Here is an 18,493-nt window from a genome sequence, read left to right on the forward strand (position 1 = left end):
GAGGTTCTTGTACCAGTGGTTTCTTAAGAGAGTAATTTCATGAGACAGGGAGTAAAAACAACAACAACAACAGCAACAACAACAACAAGAAAACAAACAAACAAAAAAAACAGAACAGGGAAGTGGGACAGCTGAGCTGATTTCAAAAGGTTCAAAAATTCTTTTGAAAGGGAAAGAAAGTTGATTCTTTAACCTTTGAAATGTCAATAGTATCTTCAAAATTTTCTAGAACAGAAAAATTTACTTTTTTAATGAGTGTTACTGGGAAATGGATAAGAAAGAAGATGTTATAAAGGAAAATAAAAGTTCCATTTGAATGTTTTAAGCATTCAGCATTCATGAATACTGTTAGTTATGTTTCTTCTTCATAAGCAAATGTTAATAATTTCAACCAAATACATTTATAATGTGCATTTATATGTTATAATCTGCTTGGGAACCTAGAATTTAAAAGTTTCTATTTATGAATATTAACTGTACAGCCAAATGGCTTTTGTTTTATTTGAAATTTTGCTCTTGTGCTTTTTCAAATGTACATCTTAATGCCTTTCTTCCTCCTTACTATTGAATGTATGAAAGCACTACTATATAATTTTGGACAAAACTTTTTGATTGGGCTTCAACCAATAAATGCAATTCCTTGATTGTTGAATGGAAGAATCCTCGTTAACATGGAATGCTTTGATCGCCAAAACTTTCAGTTAAATGGAAACTAAAGTCTGTGGTTTTTAATTAACTGTGGGGTTTTTGTTTTGTTTTGTTTTGTTTTTTGTCTTTCTCAGAGCTCAACTTCTAGATTATAAGGTGGCTTTGAACTTGACCATGTATCTCAAAAAGGAAGAGAATTTTTTACCATGGCAGAGAGTCATTTCAGCTGTAACCTACATCATTAGCATGTTTGAAGATGATAAAGAGCTATATCCTATGATTGAGGTGATGTTAATGCTATGGTATCTTACCAAAGTAAATGTTTCGCCATTAGTAGAATAGGATGCTTTCTGAGAGAAGGAGCTCCTGGGGACATAAACCATGTTTGCTTGCCAGGTAGAATCAAAAGAAAGTGCAATGACTTGACTAATCAAAGCAAAGCTATGCCGTCTATTCTTTTTCAATTTGAAGTACATCAGAATTTGTGGTTCTGCATATATACCACTTAGGTGCATTTTAGTGTTAGAAGGAACACAACAATCAATATTTTACTTAAAATATACAACATTTTAAACAATAAATACAAATTAGATCTTTTTAAAAATGGACTTTATCTATGTTATAATGAATTCTTCCTCTTAAATATAATATTATATCTTCTTATTCTTACTGCTGATATTTCCACATTGAGATTTTATTATAAGTAGTCATTCTAAATACTGTTTCTTTGCTTTATGATTTCTGTAGCACGTAAGTAGGACACTTGTATTTTTGAACAAATTCTGGATTCAAATCTCTAGCTCTTCTATTTACAAAATGAAAGGTCTTGAACAAATGATTTAACATTTGTGAGTCTGAATTTCCTTTGTACGTCAGGAATGCCAGCACTTGCCTGCCTACGGTAATGGTATAGTGAGGATCAAATAATATGAAAGTGTTTTGTAAAACCTAAAGCAATATACAAATATCAGTTATTTTTATTTTTTCATATATGCTTAAACAATCTTCTTAGTGTAGAAAGTATGTTGAGTGTTTTCCTATTTATTACAAATGTTAACTAAGAACTAGGGGTTAAAAGGCCTTGCCCAAATTTGTATAAAACATTACAGGAAGGTCCAGGATGGTTTATATTTTCAGGATTGAGGCAAAATTGCAATGTGATAAAAACTAAATACATTGTTATTTTAAGGACAAGCGCAAAGTCCTCTGAATTAGTAGGAAAACCGATTATAACAGGGGCTGCTGAGTATAATAATTGGGATACTACTGATACGTAGTAAATTATTACTTATTGTACATAATGCTTTTATTTCAGGAATACTTCCAAGGTCAAGTGAAGCCTATTGCAGATTCTCTGGGATGGAATGATGCTGGAGACCATGTCACAAAGTTATTTCTCACTTTTTAACAACTAAAATTCATTTAACATTTGTTTTTTGTTTTAAGACTTGTTGAAAAGTGCTTAAGGCCATGGATTTGTGTTTGTTTGTTTTTAAGGTTACTCCGTTCCTCCGTGTTAGGGTTTGCGTGCAAGGTAGGAGACAGAGAAGCCTTGAACAATGCTTCCTTTTTATTTGAGCAGTGGCTAAATGGGACCATAAGGTGATTACTCACATTTTTATGTTTAGAAGACACAATTAAGAAAAGAGTAGTTGAAATCTCTGAAACACTGTTTCTTCTTCTAGTCTTCCCGTAAATCTCAGGCTCCTGGTGTATCGGTATGGGATGCAGAACTCTGGCAATGAGATTTCATGGAACTACACTCTTGAGCAATACCAGAAAACTTCATTAGCTCAAGAAAAAGAAAAACTGCTTTATGGATTAGCATCAGTGCAGAACGTTACTCTTTTGTCAAGGTAAGTTGGGCTTTTATTTCACATATATAAATGGCAGTCTCTTTAAGAGTCTGATTAAAGTATGATGTTTTGTTGCCAAAAAAATCCATAAAAATTATTTTCCTTGCAAGAAACAAAATATCCATATAAGACTGGCCTAAACAATAAGGAAATGTAATCTCATATGAAAACATTCTGGAGGTAGGTAGCTTCCAGTTGTATGCAGAGGCTCAACATTTTCACCCAGGACCCAGGCTCTTCTCTTTCTGTTTTTCCATGATCGACATGTTGGATGTCTCATGACTTACAGAGCTTGAAACATTTTGTTTTTACACAAACATGTGTAATGGAGGTAGGGCAGGAGCAAAAGAGTTTCCTCACAGGCTCTGTCTTTTATGCCAACAGGACAATTGTCTCCAATTCCCCTCCTAATCCAGAACTGGGTCACCCTTCATCATTGTGGCCCATACTCTGGGACTATTACTTGATCCTTTGCTCACTAGGGTGAACTTGAATTCCTTTGGCTGATTTGAGCCCATTAGAATTTTCTGGGACTGGGGTAGAAGTCTGCTTTACCTAAGATCAAGGATATCTAATGGTATCAGAGCAAAACTGGTCTCTGTGATTAGAGAAAGAGGAGTGTCTGCCGCAAATGTATTTACACTTTACTCAGAAGGTGCAAAGACCACTTGAAGCTCATCTATGACTCATTTCCCACTCTGCATTTATACTCGAAATCAACAGACTTCTTCCTTAATTCATTTTTTGCTTAGTTATAGTATCTAAGTTATTTACTTCATTTATTTAACCAACACTTATGGTGTCCTTTCTATGTATAGATATGTAGATTGTGGAAATAAAAATGAATAAAACATGAATAAAAATGACATCTATCCTTGAGATACTTAACAGCTTCATGGGAGAGGCAGAATGTAAGTGGTAAATTACAATGCAATACCAATTTAAAAGGATGACCAGAAGCAGTTTGCTTTTACCAGGTAGAGCCAATAATATACCTTCAGCCTCTTACCTCAGGGCTATATATTAATTCTCCTGCTCTCTGCCATGACAGTTCATCAAGAACCTGATCATCTTGGCTGGGCACAGTGGCTCGTGCCTATAATCCCAGCACTTTGGGAGGCTGAGGTAGGAGGTTTTCTTGATCCCAGGAGTTCAAGACCAACTTGGGCAACATAGTGAGACCTCGTATCTATTTAAAAAAAAAAAAAAAGAATTTGATCATTTTCACATTTCACAAAACATCACTAATTCATTACTTTGATGGCATTGTGCTGATTGTTATCTGGTGAGAAAATTAGCAAGTACTTTAGATGCCTTACTAAGAACCTTGTGAACTGGGGGATGAAAGATAAACTGCACAAAAATTCAGGATCCTACCACTTTAGTGCAGTTTCTGGAAGTTCCATAGGTTAGAGCATATCATAATATTCCCTCCAAAGTAAAAGAAATTTGTTGCACCTTGACTGACATGTCACAGAAAAAGATTATTTTAGTGGGGTTAGTAATCTTTTTTTTTTAAATTTTGGAAGCAGCATATCTCACATTTGAGTATGTTACCTTAACCATTTACAAAGTCTTCCAGTTTCAAATAATGACTAGAGTAAAAGAAGATTCTGTAGCAAGTCCAGGCTGCAGTACGAGCTTCCTTCGAATTCCTTTCTTATTTGAAACGTGATCGATATGTTGTATTTTCATATAAGTAGATTTATCCACACAACTGCAAGTGCAAAGAAAATGTAGGACCTTGATTTTCTACACACTGCTGGGTGATGAACCCGTGAGAGGGAGAACAACTGATGTTGACTATTTTTGTCTGTCAGTCTAGTTTTTAAATGAGTCGTTAAACTAGAATTCTCATTTAAATAGTCTCTTGGAGTAAATGTTCAGTCTTCTAGAGTTCCTTCCCTACCTCATGCTCCTTCTGCATAGGGAGACATGCCACCTTTGTGGTGATGGAGAAAGAGACCTCTGATTTTTGCTGCTTTGGCCTTAAGGTGTTTACCTATTTTGGTCTGGGCCAGAGTCCACTGAGTTTTCATTGATCGCATTTTACCTTCTGGTGCACTCTCTGTCATCCAGAGATGAAAGCAGTGGTCCCAGTCACTTGCTTCTGTTCATGAAGTACCTGTGCTGTATGTATGGTATTTTTGTTTTCCCATCATGTCTTCCAGTATCCCTTCCTCTTATTGCTAGGCTGAAGAAACTGATAGGACCCCATAAACAGGACCCACAAGTCAAAGGAACCAGGATCGTTAGCTTAAACTCATTCATATATTCACCTCACCTTGTCTATGCTATGATGTACTATCACTCTCCCATGCCATTTTGGCATAGCGCAAATGTACATGCTGAACTACAGACCTGTTCTTAAGGGGTTGTGTTTTCCAGTTTCCCATGTGGCATGGACTTTGTTTAAGCTTGAGTTTTCTCCAGTCTCATTTAGGGTAAATTTCTGTGTCAAGTGTGCTAAGGGTCTTGATATATTAGTAAAAACATACGTAATTTCGAAATATCTTTTCTCTTTGACAAAGGCTGACTCTCAAAGGCTCACAACTCAAGTTGAACAGTGATCCCTTTGTTGTAGTTATTATCTTATATCCTCCTAAAGATATAAAGGAATTAAGCCAATGGGTAGGATGCCATGTGGCAGCAAGACTTCAGTAACATGAAAATACATCTATTTTTGAGGTTCCCTTGTCACAGTGAATAAAATTGTGCTGACCTTATTTGGAAACACTTTTTCAGTAAAATATACACTTGTAAGGTCTTGGGCTAGAAATGCTACTCTAGGTATAGCCATGGCATACAATTAAACCTATCCATTTAGTCATTTAATTTATCTTGTACTTATTTGTGTTCTTAATTATTGCCAACTAATATAACCATATAGGTTACATTATAGGATTATTTCTTACAATCTAGGGAAGAGCAAACAACTGCCTTCCTATAGAATATAAGAGCATAGATACATTCTCTTAATTTACTGGCTTCTTTTAAAAATCCAGTTGGATAATAGGGAAGTGTGTGAAGTAGTGTATTCAATAAATGCTGCTTTAAAATATTAATGGTTAAAATTCTGTGTTTTAAAATGGTTTTTGATGCTTCTAAAATAATTTAATTTTAAATATTTTTATAATTTACTGTCCACTAGTCTTTAAAATCATAGGTTGTTCTTTAAAAACAGTTAAGCATATCAGAAAATTTCAAGTTGTCTTTCATCATTTGTCATATTTAATTAACTTTGTCAGTTGATACCTCAAGAATTGAATTGCTGGCATGAAAACTATTTTGTATTGGAATTTAGCTAAGGGTGAACATTATAAGTTCATTTTGAATTGTTTTTCTGTTTGGCTTCTCTTAGGTATTTGGATTTGCTCAAGGACACAAACCTTATTAAAACTCAGGATGTGTTTACAGTCATTCGATATATCTCATATAACAGCTATGGGAAGAACATGGCCTGGAATTGGATACAACTCAACTGGGACTATCTAGTCAACAGGTGGGATGATCTGATAATGGTCTGCTGTTCTCTTTGTTTCATACTATCTACTGGTTCCTCCATTTTTCTTTGGGCCACCATCTCTGACATCTATACAATATCTAAAATGGCTTATTATTAGAGGTAAAGGATCATGGTATTGTCCTTCCAGGGAATCAATGTACTAGTTAATTTTAAGAACAGTTTTTTTCTGGAAATTATTGTTTCAACTGACCTATAGGATTCTGAGATCTGGAAGACTAAATTGCATTATTTTTAGTTTGGTTAAAACAAGTTAATAAAATTCTACCTGTTGTGTTAATACCTAGCATAATGCCAGGCACCTATTTAGTTCTCAATTAATATTTGATGAAAGCTAGGTAAAAATTGTTGGACCTGGGTTCAAATTAGAGTTCTATATCGTACTGAGCTTATATGGGTGACAACTATTACCTATCCTGACCAGATAATGAAATTTCAAGTATTTTGAATGGTTCTTAAAAGGGAATTATACTTCCTAGGCAATAGAAGTTTTTAAATGGGAAACAGCAAGGACAAAAGCAAAATCAGTTAAAGAGATGCCTTTCCAAACTTCATATTTCTTCAGCCCTGTGCAGAAGAAATATTGCTGCTCTTGGTTCTGATACTCTAAATATAATGCACAATTTCCATCCAAAAGGCAGTTCTTTGACAGAGTATAAAATAGAATAATACGTATAAATAATTCCATAAAATAGAATAAATGTATGTCCCAAATAAATGTATAAACATTGATGAGAAAACCTTTACCATTTGTAATCCCTACATTAGGAAACAGTCTGTGTTATCTCCTCTTAATCTCTCCTGTCAATCCAGCAGCACTGCCTCATTGATAATGACTGCCTTATGAGAAATACCAACTACAACGATAACTTTTAATTATTTTCTCTTTTCTACCCCACAACTCACCAGAATGCTATTATCTCCATTTATATTTCTTTTCCTTCTGAGATTCAGATTCTATCTCTAGCTCCCAACCAAAATACACTGCTTTGCTTCTGCCTGTTTGTGATAAATTTTTACCTTTTCTATTCTTGTAACTATTGAGTGTCACTGTTCGTCCATCTCTATGAAGACTGATTGGTGTGCATGCGAGTGTGTGTGTGTGTGTGCGTGCACACATGTGCATTGTTCATCTTTTATGATTGTTTAAATGAAATGCTTAATTTAGAATGAATGAATCTAGCTATTAAGAATATGTTATTATCTAGATGTAACAGTTTATATCATGCAAGGTAATACTCTCCATTTTGAAAAATATACGGCTAGTGATAAATACTGCGTATTTTGTTTTAATTGAAAAGACCATAAAACTATCTCTTTTTTTGTGGTGTATGGTGCAAGAAACATATGTAGATGAAGCACAAAATTTACTTTTGAGTTATTATGAAAAGATAAGTAAATAATGTTTTATTTTGCGTAATAAAATGGCCATTAACTTATCATTTATTGAATAAATATTTCTCAAGGACTATTTGAGTAGCTTTGCTGTGATTTATTTCAAACAATGCATTTTTCATTTTTAAAAATTAGTTGTTACACTTCAGGAAAATTAAGAAGTAGAAAAAAATATGTTTTACCTTGTCATAAAGTTCGTATACGTATGGCCTTAAAATAAATGTATTAGGCCTGATAAATTGATTATTTTTCAAGATTAAAAAAAAGAAGATAAACTATTTCCAGAAGTACTCCACAACTCTTGACCAAGGCTTTTAGCATTTCTTCATAATCTAATGATCTCATTCTCATGAGATATTATTTCAAGTGGCCCAAACATAAAATTTCATAATAACCTCATGTCTTATACACACAAACACCCAATATTAATTGTACTTGGCTTGAATAAGCAGAATTTCCCTATGAAAATTGGATAATAAAAATTAAACAAAAATGAGCCAAACTGTATCCAAATATTTCCAAACACTTGAACATTTGCCAAATTTCAGGATGAATAGTTTTACTCTCTCCATTTCTGAACAATTTATTGTTATCCTGAAATAAATAAGCTTCTATTTAAATAAAGCTTTTGTCATGTGATTTTTATGACAACTGATGGACATACTACTAATGTCTTTGCCAATTTGAGACTTAACCACAAAGTCCCAAAGATACTTCAGAAATTGTTCTTTGCTGTTATTTCTTCCAATAAACTCTTAGATGAAACCATGAAGCTGAGTTGACTCAATAATAATGTGGTGTGATTTTAGCTTATGACAGTAGATGAAAAATTAAGTCATTAGGACATGATTGAAACCCTTCAAATACTACCTCATAAACCAAACAATTTAATAAGCACTTCAAAGTTTTGTGTGTATTAAAATTATTTCCTTTGGATAATGTAATAATACTTGTATAAATATTGAATCCAAGAAGACAATGTATGTACAATTTTTTTTCAAATTGTTTAAAATATAATTAAATCCTTATTTTAGTTTTCAAAAATAACCAATATGAAAAGCATGCAGTATATTTTCCCTTATTTTCTATGCTTTATATGATATTAGTTTCCTGGGATGTACATATTTTGTTCTGGCCTTTCTGGTATTTAAACAAGTAGTTGCAATTTTCACTCAGTATGTTGATTGCTAATTTGTAAATATGTCCTTTAGACAAAACAAAAAAAATTACAGAAATTATAGAAGGTCACTGAAAAAATTGTTTTATTAGCTGCAATTAGCAGGCTTTCTTTGAATCCATAGAATCTCATCAAAGCAACTCAAGTGTGATTTGCTTTTTTAAATTCCTATTTTCTTATTGTAAAACTGATATGTGTTTTTGCACAATGCATATGAACAAAAATGAGTATAAAAATTACCTGTAATGCAACCACCAAGAAATAACTCCTATTGTCGTATTACTGTTTCTCCTTGAGTTTTTCTATGTCTGTTTACTTAATTTATAGAAATGGAAAGATATTATAAATATGGTTTATAACTTGCTTTTTTTCTCATCATCCTATATTGTGGGTGTCTTTTCATGTCTTTAAGTGTGCATCTTCAATGTTATTTTGAATGGCTTAGTAATGTTTCAATGTGTACATATATCTTAGTTTATTTAGCCAATCCCTATATGTTGGACAATAGAACTGTTCCCTACAACTATACATAGTGTATTGATGAACAGTCAATCAACACAATCAACACTGAATCCTTCGTTGTTTTTTTAATGTCCTTGATAATTTCTTTAGAATATAAGTAATAGTAGAAGTAATACTACTGGGTGAAAAGATGTGTTTATTTTTAGGGTTTCTGATAAATGTTGCAGAATTACCATTCTAAAAAATTTTGCTAGTAACTGCCTATTTTCCCAACCCTTTTCAATGCTTGGTGTTGTTATTTTTATGTATCTTTGCTAATTGAATATATGAAAACTGATATCTCATTTTAAATTACATTTCTTTCATCCAGTAAATATTGTGGAGCGCCTACTCTGTGCTAGGCATTATGACTGGCACTGGGGATGCAATAGTAAGGAGAAACAGACCTGGTTCTCTGTCCTCATGAAGCTTTGAGTAGAGACAAATTTTAAGTAAAGAGTCACACAAATACTTATATACTTTATTAGACATAAATTATTAAAGTATAAAAAAATTCGGGTCTTAGGCAAAAATGTTATTCAAAATGGTAGACCATCTGAACTACATAAAGAAATAAATGAAAGCAAAGGAAAAACTGATGGTTTAAGAGATAGTAGGGGTGGGGATAGTCAAAGGACCGGAAATCCAGGTAAAGTGAAAGAACAGTCACAGTGGAAACTGAAAGATATAACATGTCATAGAGGATGAATACATTAACAATTTTAGAGGTGGATAACTTATGGATGATCACAAAGTATCATAGGAGTTTGGTGGCTGAAGTCGGGTGAAGAAAATATCATTGGAAATAAGGTTAAAGAACTAAGAGAAGAGATGGTATATCATTCATCTGTGTGGACCTGGAAATTACCTAGGATGATGGCATGGCTTGGAGGAGTGAGGTACCAAAACGTATCATTAAATGTGAGGGAATAACATAAGGGAACAGAGGTTTTTAAAGAGGGTGGAGGAGTGCTGGTCTGGAAGCAGCAATGGGGAGCATGAGCACACTGACTCCATTTCCTGACCTGATGCTACAAAGGTTGTGGGAATATAAACATTCTCTAAGTGAGAATGAGAAGTAGTGTTCCCTGTAAAGGGACGGTTCCAGAGGGCTAGGTGAAAGGGTTTGAGAGCCTGGGGAGATTTAGGAAATGTGTCAGAGGCAAGAAAGTACACGCATTTAGGGGCAGCATTACTAATGCCTCAGAATCACATTTTAGGTAATGACTGATGACATTAGGGATGAAAAACATTGGCTTTAAATTCAGTGGTGTCTGTGATAAGAGTGGGCACGGCCTGGTATGCTGAAATCATGCTTGACTACTAGAACATTTTATTCTTTTCCCATTGGTACATTTTCATTCCTTTGCTAAATTCGTGCTGGCATATTTCTCTGTTACCAATTTGGAAGGGTTCTTTACATGGCAAAAATATTTGCTCTTTATCATATATGTTACAACGATTTGTTCTCAATTAGTATTTGGCTTTTAATTTTGTATATGGTAGGATTGTGTGTGTGTGTGTGTGTGTGTGTGTGTGTGTTTGTATAAAACTCTTTTGTTGCCCAGACTAGTCTTGAACTCTTCGGCTCAGTGGATCCTCCCATCTCAGCTTCCCAAATCACAGGGATTACAAGCGCAAACCATTACCTCCCAGCTCAGTATAAAAGTTTTTAATTTGCATAAAACAAACTATCAGCTTTTATCTTCATGATTTCTGCTTTTGCATATATATGTGTGTATATACATATGAAGGGAAACATTTAATGTTTATATAAAATTATATATATGTACTATATATATAACTATATAAATTTTTTTTTTGAGACAAGTTCTTACTCTGTCACCCAGGCTGGAGTGCAGTGGCACAATCTTGCTTCACTGCAGCCTCGACCTCCCCAGTTCAAGCGATCCTCCCCGCCTCAGCCCGGCAAGTAGCTGTTACTACTTGTGGGACGCACACCACCACGCGCCCAGCTACTTTTTGTATTTTTGTTAGAGATGGGATTCGCCGTGTTGCCCAGGGTGGGCTCAAACTCCTGACCTCAAGCGATCTGTCCACCTTGACCTAGCAAAGTTCTGGGATTACAGGCGTGAGCCACCGCACCCGGCCTGTAATAATTTTTAAATGTAAAATTTATCCTATTGCTGTGTACATATTTTCTTGTGTCCCTCCTCAACATTCCAGGGGTTTAGGGTTTATACATAATTTTGTGGGTTTCTTGCACTGTGACTAGTTGTGATGAGATTTTTTTACCTCTATCACAACCATTTGTGGTCTATAAGAAAACTTCTGATTCTTGCTCTTTATGAAAGAAAATGCAAAAAGAACAGGGATAGAATATCATCTTTTTAAATATATACTTTAAGTTCTAGGGTACATGTGCACAATGTGCAGGTTTATTACATATGTATACATGTGCCATGTTGGTGTGCTGCACCCATTAACTCATCATTTACATCAGGTATATCTCCTAATGCTATCCCCCCTCCCTCCACCCTACAGCAGGCCCCGGTGTGTGATGTTCCCCTTCCTGTGTCCAAGTGTTCTCACTGTATCATCTTTAAAATTCTATCTTGGAACCTAGCTTTAGGTTTCTTTGCTTAGGCAGACTGATACAGATCATAACCCCCACATGCCAGCAACTAATAAAGCATTTCGAAAGCAGAATAAACAGCCTATATTTAAATTTCAGTACCAGCAGGAAGATGCATAGAGTATTAGGATAACGATGCCGGAGGTGTTCTGCCGTAACGGAAACATAGAAAGGCAGCCGCTGAAAGGGCGTGTGTGGGTAATTAGTTCTCACTACGGTGAGACTCCTGAAGTGAGTGGTCCAAGTTGTGAGTGTGGTTCTGCTTTGTGAGGCCAGGCCAGTATCCTGTCTGCATGGCTGAAGCCGTATCACTGGTATGTCCATGTTCTAGCTTGGAGGAACGGGAGAAAAAACCAAGAAGTCTAGGCAAGCAATTTCCCTCTATTTAAGCAAAGAGGCTGCAGTTGAACATTGTGCTAATGTTCTGTTGGTAAGAATTGATTATCTGTGGACACCTACCTATGAGAGAGCCTGAGAAACAGTCTCTAGCAGGGTGCTCATGTGTGCCTCAAAAAAAGAAAAGATTTGGGGATGACAACAAGCAGTCTTCCATATCTGAGAGGGTTGTGTCAATTTGTCTACAAAAAGAAGTGCAGAATTTACTAAGAATTTATCTTGAATTGAATGATTTGAAGTAAAATGGGTTTTCTTACTGTGTTTTGCTTACTTTGAAAGTTACTTTTACAAACTATGAAATAAGAAGGAAACATCTGCATTTAGAGAAAATATGTAACATTCTGAGCACTTACACTTCCTTTTACTCTAAATTTCTCTCCAGATTTACACTCAATGACAGAAACCTTGGCCGAATTGTCACAATAGCAGAGCCATTCAACACTGAACTGCAACTGTGGCAGGTATAAAGATAAACTCCTCTGCGTTTGTCCAAGAAAGAACAGAATGAAATGCTTTAAAAACATTGTACTTTAAGTTCTGGGATACATGTGCAGAATGTGCAGGTTTGTTACATAGATATACATGTGCCATGGTGGTGTGCTGCACCCTATCAACTCGCCATCTAGGTTTTAAGCCCCCATGTGTTAGGTATTTGTTCTAATGCTCTCCCTCCCCTTTCTCCCCACACCCTGACAGGCCCTGGTGTGTGTTGTTCCCCTCCCTGTGTCCATGTGTTCTCGTTGTTCAACTCCCACTTGTGAGTGAGAACATGCAGTGTTTGGTTTTCTGTTCCTGTGTTAGTTTGCTGAGGATGATGGTTTCCAGCTTCAACCATGTCCCTGCAAAGGATATGAACTCATTCTTTTTTATGACTGCATAGTATTCCATGGTGTATATGTGCCACATTTTCTTTATCCAGTCTATCATTGATGGGCATTTGGGTTGGTTCCAAGTCTTTGATATTGTAAATAGTGCTACAATAAACATACATGTGCATGTGTCTTTACAGTAGAATGATTTATAATCCTTTGGGTATATACCCAGTAACGGGATAGAATGAAACTATTTTTCCAAATAGAAATGGTATTTTCTCAATTCAAATCACAGAAGACAATGAGAAAGAATTCTTTTTGGTTTTGTATTTTTTAATTGTATACAGTTAAAGTGTAAAACATGTTTTTATTTATCTGGATAAGTATACATAGTGAATTGAGAAATAATTCTTGTATCTAATAAAATGTACGCCTTTTTTTTTTCTAAACATAAAACAATTCAAAGAACCTCTGAGACAGTTTAAAAGCTGAGAAAGTTGAGGCCGGGGGTGCTGAGAAGGCCACACCAGACAGTTTAGCTCACGAAAGCATGGGCAGAGAGTCTCGCCTCTCCTGTAAACGTAACTCTGGAATAAGTTGGTCAAGATTTGATTCCATTCAGAATTCATAGTTTCGCAATTTCAAAACTAATCTCAAATCTTTCAGGTTTCAAATATCTCAAGTCCAAAGGAGGAAAAATGTCTGTTAATGTTGAACAAGTAGAGATTGTATGAAGTTTCAATATCTGTGTGTTAGATATTAGAATGCTAAGAGTTTTCTGTATGTTAAAAACCAAATTATTCTTATTTTTATAGCAAATAATCCTAGTATAGTTGAGTTTGGGTTAGGGCTTTGGAGGTCAGAGGGAGGACGGCACTAATTTTAACAAAGATTTGTTTTATGAATCCTTAATAAGTGAACTGAAAGTACATTAAAATACTCCAGAATCCTGGAGTGAAAGGCTAAGCAAAACCATCACTGCATAGGTCAGACTTTCCAGGGAACACTTTGGGGAATTCAGAGAAAATAGAGAAAGCAGCAGAAACGTAAATGGGCATGCTAGCGATTGACATACTGCCATCCTTCCCCGAAATATCAGAGCCTATTTTGGCTTGACATGCTGCAGGGATCCAAAAACCATGGGTAACAATTGCTAATCTGAGAGATGGGTTCAGTCTGAATGATGCGCCAGAGGTGTAGCTCAATGTTGTACAGTGATACTGAATTTCTAGGTAAGAAGGAAGCAAATCCAGTTTGTGAATGAAATTCTTGAAGACTTATTTGGCTATAAATGACAATCCTAATTACTCCTCTCTCTTTTCTAGATGGAGAGCTTTTTTGCAAAATATCCGCAAGCTGGAGCAGGAGAAAAACCTAGGGAACAAGTACTGGAAACAGTGAAAAACAATATCGAGTGGCTAAAACAACATAGAAACACCATCAGAGAATGGTTTTTAAATTTACTTGAGAGTGGTTAATGTGTTCAAATGTTAGAGTTTAATTTTGTGAATCTATTATTTCTCCTCTTAAGCATTTGGTGGCCTAATTTACAAGCACGATGGAGAGAGCCTTATAAACAGATAATGTTTTTACTAAGCACTGTGTTTATATGTCTTGCAAAGCCTTTAAATTGTTCCTCTTTGTTTATGAAGAAAGATACTAATAGAGTATTTAATATACTCAGGGATTTCTTCTAAGTGTACTTCATAGGAGATTCTTTACAAACTGAAGATAATGTAATAGTTATTTTAATATCTTTAAATATCATTCTTTGTATCTTAAATCTGTGAAGTAGAACAATTTGGTCTTAGCTTTACATTTTTAGTACCAAAGAAACACCACTTAATCTTCTCTCTTGATTGATTTTTAAAGTTTAAATACCAGTACTTGAGGGACCAATATTACCATCTTAATCTTTATTTTATTATTCAGAATTACACAGACCTAATATCATTTTATTCACATATGTCTTACTACTTTAAATCCTACCAAAGTAACCTGGGCTTAAGTTTTACTTGAGGATCGCATGAATTAGCCAAAAGAATGGCTGACTGTTGCCTTTGCTCTTATAAAATCAACAAGAGAACTCTCCTCTCCTTTTAAAAATAAATCTAAATGATTATCTTGAAAAAGTATTGTTTTCCAGTGTCACTTTACTCTTGAATAAAAATGACTGCAGTGTTCTCCATATAATTTAACACATTGCAAATATGATTCAAGAATCTGGCCTTTTTAATGCTTGGTACTCTCTTATCTTGCTCCATTCTTTACAAAGCTCCTTCAAATATGCTATGAAATTAGAGGGAACATAGTGCTTAACTCTGCTCCATGGATTTTAGAGGAAAAAAGCTAAATAATTGGAAACTGTTCAGGAAAGAGAGAAGGCAGATTATTTCTTAAAACTAAATGGAATTAGAATTTAGCTTTGACTTCACCTAGCAATCTAAGTGTGAAAATGGGGAGAGCCGTGGGCATCCCCAGCATGACTCTGCATGTCTGAGCATATATTTCCTTATAGATCAATCTTATGTATAAACCCTTAGATCCTAATCCATACAGAATAGCACTGATCAAATTTATATGCATGACTTGATTAAAGACATCAATTTCATAGACGCTGGTGGCAAGAATATGTTTAATATGGCACTTGATACCTCCTAGATCCATAATGTAAGTCCAATAGGCAGAAAAGATGGTAAGTTACTATGTTTCAATCTGCTATATCTATAAAATCTAAATTTATTTGGAACTTTCAAAAATGTAAGGTAATTTGGAATCGGCTTGATGAGAATTGAAGCATATGGAAACAAAACCTTAGCTTTAACTTTACTTATACAATAATGTGCCCTAATCATGTACTCTGAAACTTTATAAACTTTCCTGTTGCTGTTTCTTAATTATCACTTCTCAATCCATACAGCCAAACTAGTAAATTCGTAGACTGGGTTGTGGGTGGCAGATATAGAAGAAGAAATTTCTAGACCAAAAAAATATTAAATATGATTTTAAATTATTTCAGAAGCAAAAACGTATTAACATCATAACTTACCAGAAAAACCCCACTATCCTCATAAGACTTAACATTCTGACCGCAATCAGAACCAGCACTTGAAGTCTATGTATTATTTCAAGTGGACATATTATGAAGTGAGATGGTTTATCCTTCTGTTTTATGAAATTAATAAATTTTAAAAGAAAGATGTTAGTTTAAGGGTGTGGTAAATAAAACAGATTTCAACTTGCCTACAAGATATTCTATTTCATGCCTTTTCCTTTTGTTGTTCTATTTCATTCTACTTTAAGCATTAAAACTGAGAACAAATTGTTTACTTCTTTTCACTCCACATGAGAAAGAGCTATATGTACTTTGTCAGAGTAAGTCTTCTAGATCATCAGGTCCTTCTCAAACAATACCTGTTTTTTAAAAGACTGATGCCTAATAGATAAATCTGTGCCAAGCACAGTTTATTACTTCGCTTGCTTGGTTTTGCACAGTATTCACAGGGGACCAAAAATTTAATATGATGTTTCCAAAATTAAGCCACGGTAAATTTAAATAATTAATTTTAATTGAAAAAAAGTAACCCATCTAATTTCAAGAATTAACTGGAAAATATGGGAAGGTCATGTAGCAAAAAGCAAGGCCAGTATTACTGCCGCCCCTCTAGGCAGCCTACTCCTGTATTCCAGATCATTGCTATGTACCCACATAATTATAAATTAGGATTTTAAATAATAAAACATAGATGTAAAACTGACAGGCAAGGAAGGTTTGGGAAGCAGGGGTGAGATGTATACCTGGGTTGAAGGCAATGATACTCCTATGGTTTACCCTCCAGGTTGGTGAAGTGTTAGTCCAAAAACAGAAAAAAAACAGAGTAGGGGCAAAAATCTAGAACAATAATTCTCAAAAGGGATTGGGGGATGAGAAGTGAGCAGAAAAGAAGGGATTCAAATTACCAGTGGAGCTTTCTAAAACATGGTTAGGTAATCATCATCATCAAACTGTTTTTTTTTTTTTTTTTTTTTGCCAAACATTGTTATAAACCCTAGTGCTCCATATACATTAATTTTTACAAAACCCCCTTTAAGTAGATATAGTTATTGTTCTTATTTTAGAGTGGAGAAACTGAGATGGAGAAGTTATAGAACTTGCACAAGGCTATAAAAGTTGTATTTGGCACCAGCCAGTATTGGAACTCAGGCAGTTTATCACTCTAATCTACATTTTAATCTGTATTAGAGTAAAAATATGCTTTTGAAATCAGAGTGACCTGGCTGGACTATCAACTACTTGGTAGTTGAGTGCTTTTAACCTCTCCATTGCTGTTTCATCTATAAAGTAAGGATCAAAATAGTAGCCACCTTAATGGTAGTTGTGAGGATTAAATACAAAAATGCATGTAAAGGATATATGTATAGGAAGTAACAATCACTCAATAAGCGTTAACTCTTATTATTGTTACTATTATATGTCCTCATCCCTAGTTAAGACACTAGTTTGAAGAATAAAATAAACTTTGGTTCAGGAATAACCAAACCTAAGCATCTGAATGCATTAAAGGTAGGCAATGTGTAAGCCTGTGTTATTGTTCATGAATACTAATTGCCCTGGTCTGGAAGAGGATTCTGTATCCTACCCCATTGTAGTATAGTGTGGTATGTGATTTGCTTTGGCCAGTGAAACAGAGTGAAAATGGTGTATGTCAATTTCAGGCAGAAACGCCCAGAGCCAGCACTTGGATATCCATGTTCTCCGTGTTTCTTCTGCTCCTAGATGCAGTATTCCAGATAGAGGCCGCACTATGAGCCCAAATTCCAGGATGAAAACAACATGGAATAGAACTTAGCCAGCACAGAGTACACATGTGCTGCGAATGAGCAATACCCTTTTGTTACTGTAAATCACTGAGATTTTGAGGTTGTCTGTTACTTCAGCATAATCTAGCCTAATATAAACACCAAACTAATATACTCCTCTACCATAGTCATTTATTTCCTGTTCTTTCTCCTCCTCCTTCCTCTATTTCAGGGTTTAGTGACTGTTTGCCTGCCTGTTTTTATAAGGCCTGAAAGCTAAACATAGTGTTACATTCTTAGAAGGTTGAAAAAATCAAAAGGAAAATAATAGTTCATGATGTAAAAATTATATAAAATTTAAATAAATGTCAGTATACTTAAATAAAGTTTTATTGGAACACAGCACATACATTCATTTATGTATTGATTATGGCTGCTTTTCCTGCTACAACAACAGTGCTGAGTAATTGCAATAGATTTTATGGCCCACAGCATCTAAAATATTCGCCATCTGGCCCATTACAGAAAGTTTGTTGACCCCTGCTGGATATCATCTTTACTCCTTCCCTCCTTTTGCATTCAATTCCTTCCTTTCTTCCTTCCTTCTTTCCTTCCTTCCTTCCTTCCTTCCTTCCTTCCTTTCTTTTCTTTCTTTCTTTCTTTCTTTCTTTCTTTCTTTCTTTCTTTCTTTCTTTCTTTCTTTCTTTCTTTCTTTCGTGTGCTGCACGTCTTCAGAAGTCTGTATGCCTGTCCAATCTGTTTTGACATTCCCTTTTTCATTCCTTATTT

The 18,493-nt window shown here is 34.9% G+C and overlaps 1 protein-coding gene across 1 annotated transcript in view; it reads left to right on the top strand.

Annotated features, from left to right (window-relative positions):
• ENPEP (glutamyl aminopeptidase) overlaps nucleotides 1–15,029 on the top strand; it is an 82,440-nt gene extending 67,411 nt beyond the window's left edge. The window contains exons 14-20 of the mRNA XM_023220032.2: nucleotides 783–933; nucleotides 1,964–2,037; nucleotides 2,146–2,250; nucleotides 2,334–2,504; nucleotides 5,866–6,006; nucleotides 12,475–12,553; nucleotides 14,230–15,029. Coding sequence (XP_023075800.1) covers nucleotides 783–933; nucleotides 1,964–2,037; nucleotides 2,146–2,250; nucleotides 2,334–2,504; nucleotides 5,866–6,006; nucleotides 12,475–12,553; nucleotides 14,230–14,382 — 874 coding nt within the window. The 3' untranslated portion in view covers nucleotides 14,383–15,029. The remainder of the gene's footprint in view (nucleotides 1–782; nucleotides 934–1,963; nucleotides 2,038–2,145; nucleotides 2,251–2,333; nucleotides 2,505–5,865; nucleotides 6,007–12,474; nucleotides 12,554–14,229) is intronic.
• The last annotated feature ends 3,464 nt before the right edge of the window (nucleotides 15,030–18,493 follow it).

The sequence above is a fragment of the Piliocolobus tephrosceles genome, chromosome 3, assembly GCF_002776525.5.
Source record: "Piliocolobus tephrosceles isolate RC106 chromosome 3, ASM277652v3, whole genome shotgun sequence".
Lineage (NCBI taxonomy): Eukaryota > Metazoa > Chordata > Mammalia > Primates > Cercopithecidae > Piliocolobus > Piliocolobus tephrosceles.